We start from the raw sequence: 11607 nt of genomic DNA, 5'->3' as shown, positions 1-11607 counted from the left end.
ATGTCGCACATCGTCCCCAAAATAAAGAACCAAAGAAGAAGAAAGATGGGACGAAGAAGACCATTACCGACGTCAATAACCTGAAAAAAATGGACGTATGAAATGGATTTTGCTGCAAAACTATTTGAATGCTACAAAGCAAGCTTTCTTTGGTACGTTAAAGAAAGTTTTATATCATTATGCAGAACCAAAATCACGAAACCATTAGTTCTCGCACACCGGTTTTTAGTTATTCATAAAGCATAAATTAAATATGTCTTCGATAGACATCGCTGCGAGGATCGCGGCTGGTACAGGGATAGAAAAGGATACGAAAGCGACGTTACAAGCCCACTGGTGGACCATGGTCTTCCCACTTTAATTCAGCTTTTTGACCGTGTTTGTGGTTCAGAACAACCTTCCTCTACTTCCTGCTTGGACATCCCTCCTCCAATGGATGTACACGTCGCTCTTTCGACCGATTGAGCAGCTACAGAGACTTTTCCAGAGACATGTCCAGACCTACTCGTAGAAACAAGTTCCTGAACCAGGGCTACGGTGTCCCTGGCTGTGACCGGGTGCGAATGCCCAGAGCCCGGTCACTTTTGTTCTGTCTCCTCGCGGTTTTGGTGCTGACGCTGATGCTGGGCGTCTACCTGTCCAACGACACCACGGGTGGACATGTGGACCGCATGCCTACCTTAGATCTGGCCAGAGACCGGGTAAGAGATGTGAGAGCTAACACCAGATGGTGTTGCATTGGCCGGACAGGACTGTGTTCCCAAATGTGCTAACGTCCAAAATGTGTTCAAAGGACCTCAAGGGAAAATAAATATATATAAGCCATATTTTTGGATTATAAACAAAAACTCTCCAACATCACCAAAGTATAATCACACATTTTCCATACATGTGGTGTCTGAACTGGATTGACTATTATTATTACTGTTAATACTATTGCAACTATTTTCTTCATGTTTTCTATCAATGAATTAATCATTTATCTCCCACTCCTAAAGTTGTCCCACAAGCCCAGTAAGTACTCCACATCCCAGATTCACCGTCTGGCCTCTCAGGTGGATGGCGCACGTCTGTGGGAGACTCTCCTGAGGCCCATCCTGATAGAGAGGCTCCCCGGTACACAAGGCAGTTTGGCCGTGCAGCAGGTGAGTTACGGCTTTGTTGAACGTTGGATCTCAGTTTCCTGTGTAATTCGGCCTCTCTGCTCTCCTCCAGCACATTTCCTCGACTCTCTCCTCGCTGTCGGCTGACTGGGTTGTGGATCTAGGCTCCTTTCACTCACCAACACCTCGTGGCCAAGTGAAGTTCACTAACATCATCGCCACTCTGGACCCATCTGCCCCTCGCAGGCTGCTTCTGGCCTGCCACTATGACTCCAAGGCTCTTCCCCCAGACCCTGTAGCCCCAGAGAGGGTGTTCCTGGGGGCCAGTGATTCAGCAGTACCCTGTGCTATGATTTTGGAAATTGTATCCTCTCTAGACATCAAGCTGAGGGATCTCAAGAAGCAGGTTTGGCTCTATTTAACTCATTATTGTTAGATCCCATTTACAACCAGGCAATAAGCACTAAACCATTTTTAGAGTGCAATTAAAGTGGCAATCATGGTAATAAATGTTGCAGCTGGGTGATAAAGAGCGTTTTAAAACTGAAGAGCAGAGGAATTCATTTGAGTTACATATTCCTAATCCAAAATGAACGGGAGGAAAAACTATGTACAATGCGAGTCCAGCATCACGACTCCATCAGACCAGACAGGGGATCTCCTGTGATCTCATTTCATGTCCTCCCAGAAACCTCCGGTGACCCTGCAGCTGGTCTTTTTTGATGGGGAGGAGTCGTTCGAGGAGTGGACCGACACAGACTCGCTCTACGGCTCTCGTCACCTGGCCGAGCGCATGGCCAACACGCCCCACCCTGCAGGCTTGGCGCGTGCCAACATGCTTCAAGCTGTGGTGAGGAATAAATATTTGGCCATCATAGTAATACAACTGGATACACACAGTCTTTTAATGCCTGACCTAGGCAGATTAAGCTGCTCAACCTCTAAACAAACTCATAATTGTCAACCTGAGCATGTCTGTGAGATGGCTCATGATAACTGGATATAAATATAAACGCAGACTTACTAATTCAGACCATTGTTTCTATCAGAATTGGCAAAATTCAAAGATGGGCTGGTTAAATGTGCAGAGTTTAACAAAGAAAGATGGAGTCAATCAAATTTAAGTAATGGACTCCGGTGTCTGGAATTGCAATGTTTTTGTATAAACGTGTTCTTGCATTAGCACGTATTAAGCTTAAATCAATTCCATCTCTATGAGTATCTGTATTTTCTTTTCTTAATGCTGACTTTATTTCAGAGGGATGGACATTAATTCTGGTTAGATGTGCCACCGCTGTGCAGCCCGGTTGTTTCTCAGGGTGGTTGATAGTGCGCCCAACAGCATTAACGCTATTATTTCCTGTGAGTTCCTGTGACATGTTAAAGTTAACATTATCAGTCATCAGCTGCATCTATAACCTTTTGCTTCCAGGACCTCTTTGTGCTGCTGGATTTGCTCGGCGGTCCTGATCCACTGATTGTAAATCACTTTCAGAACACTGAACGCTGGTTTGACCGCCTGATTGCTGCAGGTATGCATCAAATGTCCCCTCACCTGAGCATGTTGAGAGTTTCTCTTCCCTAATTATGCTCTCTACTCCTCGGGTCCAGAGAAAAGACTCCATCGACAGGGTCTTTTCACATCTCACCCCTCAGAACAAACATATTTCAGGAAGGACTTCTACCTTGGGCCTGTACAGGACGACCACATTCCCTTCCTTCACAAAGGTTAGTAGAGAGTCCAAACTCAACCAGAGCTGCAAGTTGAAGGTTTTAAATCTATCTTCTTCCTCCCTCTTCTTCACATGTACCAAGGTGTCCCTGTGTTGCACCTCATCAGCACACCCTTCCCAAAGTTCTGGCACACATTGGATGACACGGAAGAGAACATGCATCGCCCCACCGTGCTGAACCTGACCAAGATCCTGGCTTTGTTTGTGGCTGAATATCTGGGCCTGTAAACACCAAACCCCAGCTGTGTGTTCTGGGCAGCCAGCACGGTTTGGACCCGAGGCCTGGTTGTGTGGCACAGTGGTGCACGTCCCATTTTACCAAAGACTATGAATGAGTGCTCTCTTTGTTTTTTATAAGAACAGAAAGACAAAAGTCTTAATTTCAGTATTAATAATTTGACGTCATCATAGTCAGGGAGGCAGGGTAAAAACACACATTGTGTATTGTGTGTGTTAATTCCTGTGGAAAACAGGAGGAAACAGCCATAGCATTTATTTATTAATCAACCCCGTTAATATGATGGAGATGCACTAATGTCTGCCTAAAAAGAGACTTTAGTGGTCTCTCTGAGGAGCTGTGAATGATGTTCATACAGACAGCTACGGTGTTCTACAGCCACTTCAGAACTGTGAATGAATCTGTTGAAAATGCCTTGACCTCTGTGTGAATCCCCTTTGCCTTACTTGATGTTGCTGCCTGTAATTATTGGCTATATTGCACTTTCTGTGGCAGTGCAATAATTTTATTAGAAAGTTTTTAAAATCTACTTTTACACTTCGGTGTATTGAAATGGTTATCTGTAATAAAATCTTTCTCTTTCTTTCTGTTTATGACTTAAATAAGGTGATCATTTCCATTTAACACAGCAGAACTCCAATTGAAAGGAAAAAATAACACAAACAGAACAGAGAAATTATAAAACTTTTAAAGGACAATCAGAGGATGGTGATGAAGAGGAGATGGTGGGCCAAAGTGATGGTGAGCTGGAGGAGATTGGCCTGGAGAACAAAGGTCAAGAGAAGACCTGTCCAAAACATGCTGCAAACAGATTTAAACTGTTTGTTTTGTTTATGTAGTGTGAATATGTCGCCACAGGAGGGCGCTGTCTACGCAAGCGAACCCAGGACGAAACTATTAATTCCAGTTTGACCAGTCACACCAACATATCTTCACTTATGTCTCCTCGCAATGATGCAAAGTGGACAAGTTGTGTGGCGTCACCCGGCCTATGATAAAAAATATCGTAATAAAATCTTGTCATAATTGCAGTCCTTGTTATCACGATAACTGCCTTTTAAATGCTTAAAGTAAAGCATTTCTTTATGTTTTTAAAATCAATGACTTGAAATTGATTCAACCTTTAAAGCTTTGATGCTCTTTAAGTTACAATATGTGTCATAAAGATTATTGAAAAAGTAGTATATTCACTTAAATTAGAAACACCTGTTATTTCAAAGTGACTGGACTATTTAGCTAGATGACTATGGCATAGATTAAAAAGAATAATACAGTAAACTGAGGATCTGGGCCCTGCTGGCTGAGCTGGTGTTTCTTGAAACAGTTGCTGACCTGTGTGGTTGTGAGGCTGATAGCTGTTGCGAGCTCCTGCTTGTCCCAGGTGGAGAATGCTGGGCGACTCCGTGACTTTTCCTAATTAAAAAGAAACAATGGATCCATAGTGCTGCTGAAACCTTGGGACAGTAGCTGGTCTCTTTGCCGCCCCTGATAGTTCCTGGAAGAGGGAACTTCCTCCTCACATGGTACTTCCCCACAGCTCCCAGGGGCCGACCCCTCTGCCTCTCAGCCTCCGTGTAGCTCTGAGCCACAGTTGCTGCGGGAGCGGCCGGCTGTGGGGGGAGAAGGGGAAGCACCCCAGCAGCGTGTACAGGTCAGCGAAGCGGCCCTGGTGGAAGGCGATGGAGGCCTTGGCCTTCAACCCACTCTCCAGCTCCCTGGGGTGAGCGCAGGAGGGGGGAAAGAAGGGGGAGGCTGTGGAGGAAGCCCATGAGATGCTGGTTCTGCAGGAGGACCTCACACACGCAGACAACCTGCTCTGCTGTGAAGATCATGGCTGCACATCTGTAAACTTAGTTCAGTCATGCATGAGACAATCCTATTAAAACAACACACACACACACACACACACCACACACACACACCACACACACACACACAACACACACACACACACACACACACACACACACACACACAAACACCTTTGAATACCATGAATGTACAATCCAAATCCTGGCAGATGGGAAGAGAAGAATCTGAACTTTCGTGAAAGGCTTATTAAAATAACATAATATATAAAATCGAAGATATTTGTCTCTACAGTGAGTAAGATGAGGGGCCAAACACGTTTTCCAGATGTAATTAAAAATGTCAATGACAAATCATTCAAGAAATGAATTGTTAGCTATAATGACAGATAGTCTGATAGAAATGTTTATTCATCCGTCTTCCATCTGGATGTAATCGGATATAAATGACATCAATGAATCATAGTCTCTCCTGAATGGGGAAAAATCACATTTGATACTTGTTTATTGTTGATCAAGTGGGCACGTCCTCTGTAACGAATCTTGATATCAGCGGATATCGGCTGATGTCATCCAAAAACTGTGAAATGCTTCCTTATTATTGTTTAATTAGTTGTATTTTGTATTACTTTCTTTTCTCTTTCTCTGCTTTCTCTTTGGTAGGAGATAAGTCTTCAAGAGAGGACAGAATAAGAGGCTTTTGACCTCTGGATGGACCCAAACACACCAGTGTGTGTCACAGTGGCGTCAGCATCTCGTGTGAGGATGCTCCTCTGCTGCAGGTCCTGGCAGGATTGTAAAGGTAGAAAAGGGAATATCAATGAAAGGCCTGCAGAACAGCCCTTTTGGTGCCAAAAAGCTGTTTTTGTCTCTTTATTCTCTTGACTTTATGGTGTGTCGACACCAGCAGATGGCGGGCCACAAACGTCCATCTCATCAATTCGTTCAAACCACAAACTTACGTTTGTGCCTGTGTGTTGGTGTGTTTGCTCTCCAGCTTGTTTGTCATCCTGATGAAAGGAAGCAGCCATGCCAGACAGAAGAGGGAGGCCTGCTGGCAGCGGCAGACAGAGATATTGGCCACGGGAGGCCTGCGTGGACGAGGAGGGAGAGAAAAATGGAGGGGAGAGATTGATGAGGGAGGTGCAGGACAGCAGCATCTGCTTGTTTGTCTGAGATTAAACTGTGGGCCACAGAAGATGAGCTGCAGCCGTTAGACAGCCGGACGCTCGGCCAGGGAGCCCAGAGGAGAAGAGGCTCCCCTGAAGTTTGGACGTGGGCCCCATAAGGGTGTAAACACTGGGGACAGAGGTCAGAAACTCTGCTAGATGAGTTTAGAAGGGCTGATAGTTGGGATCTGAGATCTTCCTGCTCGGGAGACTCAGACGTGGAACGTCGCGACCGCATCGAAGGCTCAGCGACGCTGTCGGCTCAGCCGAGTTTATGCAGACAAGCACGAGTTAAAAATGCAGTAGTAAGAAAAGGAGGAGATGCACTAAACTCTGCACGACCTGTTTGTTTCAGATAATCCGACTGAAAGCGAAAGCAGCAGCTCAGGTAAGAAGCAGCCACGTGTCAAAATGGCTGTTTGTGCGTTTTTTATGTTAATCTGCTGAAAAACGGCTGTGATTTACTTGGTGCATCTTTATTTGGATTCACCAAACAGAATGCGGAACCGTACACTGATGACAGCTCAGGGGAGGAGGAGGAGGATTACGGTGAGAAGCGTCCCATTACGGCTCTTAAAATAATCTGAATATTTCCAGTCCGCTGCCACACACCAGTCTGTGCGTGAAATCAAGAGTTTAATCTTCATCAGGAACTTGACAAGAGACAATGGCAGCTAAACAGGAGCATTCTCAGCCATTTGAGGCAGTACAAGCACTCCTGGCCTTATTTACCAAGGTGAAGATGCTGACTCTCTCCACAGCGGTCCCATAAATCCTGAGAGGAGTGTAACGGCTCCTCTGACTCTCCCATCGGCAATCGACCACCACTACTACCACTGGATCAGGCCCAAACTTCACAATGGTGGTGAGTAGCTCGGCAGTCATGGTTGTAGAGGGAGTAGAACAGATTGGATTGGATGCTGAGGATTTGGGGGCTGGAGGTGTAGTTCCTAATCCTCACCCCTTGAGGTCTCTCCGTCATAAAGCTCATAATTCAGAAGCAGAGCGTGGAGACTTCCAGGTCTCTGAGGTTTGGCACGAATTTGTGAGGAAACAAAGTATTGAATGCTGAGCAATGACAATGTGATGTAATACATATCTTGTCCACTAGATGGTGCTAAACGCTAAATGTTCACATGCACAAACTGCACAAAAAAGTAAAAGCAAAACTGGCTTCCGGCTGAAACACAAAGTTGTGTATCAAGGTCCAAAATTAAGCTTCCTGCCCGCCAAGTCACGCACATTAGCAGTTTTGGAATTTTCGAACATCGTGTCTCTGTATGCAACTGTAGCAAAGGATACTGGGTAAAAATAAAAGAGCAACGGTCCGAAGCCATCTGGGACTGTGTATTTTTTTTTAAACAATCTTTTTACATACTAATTCTGAACTCTTTTTCTTTCTTTTTTTAAAGGCTGTAGGAACTAAAATTAGGACACATCTCACAAACAGAGCAGCGACAGTCTAAAGATGCATTCACATCTGCAGCCTGATTTAGACCATTCTACCAGGCAGGAAGGTGAAAAGTTAAAACAGCCTCCAGAGGAGGTGTTAAAGAATAGCTAATAATGTATCTGTTATAAGTACTGCAGTGGTGAAACTGCAAAAAAATAATTAAAAAAAAGTTTTAAACCTCACTGGCTGTTACATTCCAACTGAAATACCCATCTGTTCTTTTGCACAGTTTTGGTCATACACCTCCCAAAAAAAACCAAAACAACAAAACAAAACAAAAAAAAAAAAAAATCCCAAAAACCCAGATGTTTCATATTCTTATTTCAATAATGCCTCTGGCCTGTATTAAAACATAGATGTCTGTCTGGTACAAGCGTATTCTGCAGCATTAAAAGTGCTTTAGACCCTTGGCCAAACGTCCCAGCTGGTTTCCAGGACTGCCAACAGCCTCTGGAAACATTCCACCGCCATGAATCAGCACTTGGTCTCTATGATTCCCACCCATGGGCGATGGCCTTTCCATGAAACTCCACGCTAGTCAGGAAAAGGCTGAAGTGGCATCCGGAATGCTGACTTTTTTTTATTTTCTCTATTTTGCACTGGTGCTCAGGCCCGAAAAAAAAACTCCCTATTTTCTTCCATCAACCTTTGTTGCCAAAAATGTGTTTATTAAATAACATCACATTAAATAAATAAATAAATACAGTAATAAATACATTTTAGATAAATAGGTGGAGTTGGGTTCTTCTTTTCTTCTTTTAGTTTGATCACATGGAGGGGAGATGCCGGAGTACTTGCCAGCGGTAGCTTATGCCTGATCAGCGATCACTTGCAGTGTGACACTTTACTTGGTTGCTAAGTGACGGTAGTGGACGATCAGGGATGGTTGTCTGAACACGGCTTACTTCCTGTGCTCTCCGGAGGCGATGTAGCCCACGGCTCTGTTGATGGTGATGGCCCGGGTGTAGAAGCCCCTCATCATCTTCCACATCTTCTGCCTGTTGCTGAAGGAGTTGCTGCCCCACAGGCTGGCAACGCTGTCCTGGAAGAAGCCACAGAAGGATCACAGCCTGTTTCATGCTTTTAAAGTGAGTACCTTCCCCCTGAAGAGGAGACACCAGAGTGAAAACCAAAACCAGTACCTGTGAGGAGGAGTCCTCTTCCTCTGACTGGGAGCAGCACTGTACAAACCAAGGAAGATTTGGTGAGGTGACACCACAACGTTATTTCCCTGGACTTTCTCTCTCTCTCTTGAATCCTCACTCCTCTCTGTCTCTCTCTCATGCACATATTAAGACACGCACCTTCCTCAGGTCCTGGATCATCTCCACAGTAGGGCTGAGGAGCTTCTCCTCACGCTCGGAAGATCTAATCGGAGCTTTCAGGTACGACCGGATTGCGGCAGCGTAGTGATCCAGGTCCTTCATGATGTTTCTCATACACTCAGTCTGCCGAGACCCGAGAAAAGACAAAACAGAACTTTGAAGCCAGTTTCAGTGGCTTAAAAGTGGTTTGTGTCCTGATTTCATCACCTCTTCATGAAGAAAAAAAGATTAAACCTTGAACACCAAAAGGAGGGTGTGATTGTTTCAAAAATAAATAGGGACCTTCCCAAAACCCACCAGCCTTTAAAATTAAAGCATTTGAACACACAGGTATTAAATCTTCCTGCCTCTCGGCTCTAAATGCTCAGCATAATTTTACAGTTATATTATGATGTTACAGAATTGAACGGCCTTAATTTATAAAACCCCCGCATTTATAGTGAAGCCTATAAGATGAACACTGACAGTCTGCCCTCAGAATAGTTTTATTTCAGATTAAACGCTGTTTGTGAATAATTTAATAATGTGTTTTTAGAGTATTTGGAAAGGAACAAACCTCACTGAAAGATGAGTTTCTCTGTATCAGGCAGTTTGTGTTCTGTTGGATAAAACACATTTTTCAACAAATTTACATTAAAAAAAACATTACAGGCGACATCTGGCAAAACATCCGGGGAAAAAAAATCTATATACATTGCGGGGAAAAAAAAATGTTATTCTACTATTGTAGCATTTTTTCCATCATCAAAAGTCACCTGGGTCGGTGTGGGCGTGCACGCCAGGAGAGTGTTACTCTTGCTGCTCATCACCACACTGCTGGACGTGATGCCGAAACGCAGATCTTCCTGTCAGGAGGAAAATCTGAGCATAAACGCAGGGTGGATCTGATGCAAATAAAGAACGGAAAATGAAACTCACGCTTTTCAGCAGCTCCCTGATGTTCCCCAGGAGGTTCCTGAAGAGAGAGGGGCACCCCTGGCACCGTTCCGCGTTCGAAGCGCGCACCGGACCAGCGGAGGATGCGCGCCAGGTCACCATCAGCATCATCATCATCAGCAGCAGAGAGCTGGACACATCTGCACGTTGAGAGAAGGTTAATTATCGGGGAGAACCTGAGCTGCACTTCACAAAATGGTTCAGGACGGGAAGGTTCTCACATGAAGGAACAATCGCCATGGTCGCTGCTTCGGGAAATCTGAACTCTCATGCACGCCGCGGTGGGTTTATATACACTGTTGGCCTTTTCGACTCGGGGATTCCCTCCGCAGGCCCGCAGGGGCGCCAGCAAAAAGAAAACTAAAACGTCATGTGTAATTTCCTTGTTGGTTGAAAGAATAAAATGGGAAGTGCTCGGTTGAGAGAGGCTGCAACTGCAGAGGGGAGAAAGACGAGTAATAGTGCGAAGTATTGGTGAAGTTGCCTAAATTTAGGATTTTTTTGAAAGGCAATTATTGCTCTGGGGCAGATCATCTCTTTTCCCCGTAGCAATAATGATTTTTATTAATGACACGCATTCATAGTTAAATATTGAGGGGGTTAAAGAGGAAATTAATTAGCTGAAAATGAATTCAGTAATTGCTACATTGATGAGTTTTTCACAAGAACACAGGGACATCTTATAAAATAAACTTTCTTTTATTTTCAGCTATGACATCATGTTCCTGGGTTCCCCTCGTCTTTGCATGTTTACACGGAATCATGAGATCAAGTGGTGTCACTGGCTTAGCACAACAATGCACAGCATTTTGCATTTTAATTAAACAACAAAGCAACAAAAAAAATATCCATCAAAACAGGTGATTCGGATTGGCTCACTGTATCATTTTTGTAATATTTGTAAATGTGGGAATGTTTTCTATGAAACAAGAAAATGTCTTTTGAGTTGAATAATCAACATCAAGGTCTGTTTATGATTGTTAGTATTATTAACTGTTTGATTAAAAGGATGAGGTTTTAATTTACAGTGGACTGTTCCTTTAAATTAGCGTGACGTGAATGTGGCATTCAGTGCAGGTATTTTCAGGACAGGAGAGTACTTTTGTTTTGCGCATCATCTCGATTCAATAAAAGATGCTTGGTCACACCAATCCTCCATGAACTTTCTCTTTTTAAATGTGGATTTTAAAGACTAACTTCAATACTTTGTGGTACCTTTTAAAAATATATTTTGACACATTAAGCGAGAGACGCGGTAGTTGATGGGGAAAATCTACGATGACCCGTAAAGGCAACAATGATGACAGCTCTTAAAACTACAATTAACGTCATTTCAAAGTTTCTGGCTTTTCAATCATCATCTCAACGGTTCCCAGAATAGATCAGACGGGGTGATTCGGAGCTAGGGCCACGTAAGTCTCATTCTTATAAACGAGAAGGTTTCTGGGAGCTGCGTGAAGGGTCGAAATGCCAGCGCTGTCAAGATTTCATCGGTGGTATGACCTCATCCTGTCCCACTTCCGGGTTTCCAGGCCAATTTGTGCAGAAACACTTAAGTGGGTGTTGAAACTCTCTCTCGCACACACACACACACACACTCACGCACATACACACACACACACAGATACAACTAAGGATGGAACATTCCGAGACACTTGTTTATATCATTATAGATTTTAAATATCACAGCCTGTCATCATTTCCTGTCCATTTTGACCTCAAACCCTGATTAACTGCCACCTTCAGTGTGTTTCTCACTGCCGACTCCCCAAAAAGATCAGCCTGAGGACCAATGACAAACACAGGTTGAGCTCAGGTGTTATTGAGTCACGCTGTGATGTG

At 44.1% G+C, this 11607-nt stretch overlaps 2 protein-coding genes and 1 pseudogene across 5 annotated transcripts; 1 reads left to right on the top strand and 2 right to left on the bottom strand.

Annotated features, from left to right (window-relative positions):
- The first annotated feature begins 50 nt into the window (after nt 1-50).
- On the top strand, nt 51-3663 carry qpctla (glutaminyl-peptide cyclotransferase-like a). 2 transcript variants are annotated; one of them, XM_057049611.1, is made up of 7 exons: nt 51-701; nt 999-1145; nt 1216-1509; nt 1792-1953; nt 2536-2635; nt 2715-2831; nt 2919-3663. In XM_057049611.1, the coding sequence occupies exons 1-7, from the start codon at nt 492-494 to the stop codon at nt 3062-3064; spliced, it is 1176 nt and encodes a 391-aa protein (XP_056905591.1). In that variant the 5' UTR covers nt 51-491; the 3' UTR covers nt 3065-3663. The 2 variants fall into 2 exon arrangements, with proteins under 2 accessions (XP_056905591.1, XP_056905592.1); XM_057049612.1 differs by having other exon boundaries at nt 54-152.
- A 109-nt stretch (nt 3664-3772) lies between these two features.
- LOC130535329 (homeobox protein six1a-like) lies at nt 3773-4906 on the bottom strand (annotated as a pseudogene).
- Nucleotides 4907-8151: 3245 nt separating this feature from the next.
- Nucleotides 8152-11547, bottom strand: il12a (interleukin 12a). 3 transcript variants are annotated; one of them, XM_057048821.1, is made up of 7 exons: nt 9987-11547; nt 9748-9905; nt 9585-9674; nt 9386-9427; nt 8809-8952; nt 8647-8685; nt 8152-8546 (listed from the first exon to the last, which is right to left on the bottom strand). In XM_057048821.1, the coding sequence occupies exons 1-7, from the start codon at nt 10003-10005 to the stop codon at nt 8406-8408; spliced, it is 633 nt and encodes a 210-aa protein (XP_056904801.1). In that variant the 5' UTR covers nt 10006-11547; the 3' UTR covers nt 8152-8405. The 3 variants fall into 3 exon arrangements, with proteins under 3 accessions (XP_056904801.1, XP_056904799.1, XP_056904800.1); XM_057048819.1 differs by having other exon boundaries at nt 8152-8685; XM_057048820.1 differs by having other exon boundaries at nt 8152-8685; nt 9748-11547.
- Nucleotides 11548-11607: the final 60 nt, after the last annotated feature.

Source organism: Takifugu flavidus, chromosome 12, assembly GCF_003711565.1.
Source record: "Takifugu flavidus isolate HTHZ2018 chromosome 12, ASM371156v2, whole genome shotgun sequence".
Classification (NCBI taxonomy): domain Eukaryota; kingdom Metazoa; phylum Chordata; class Actinopteri; order Tetraodontiformes; family Tetraodontidae; genus Takifugu; species Takifugu flavidus.
This window is presented reverse-complemented; position numbering and strand designations above follow the sequence as displayed.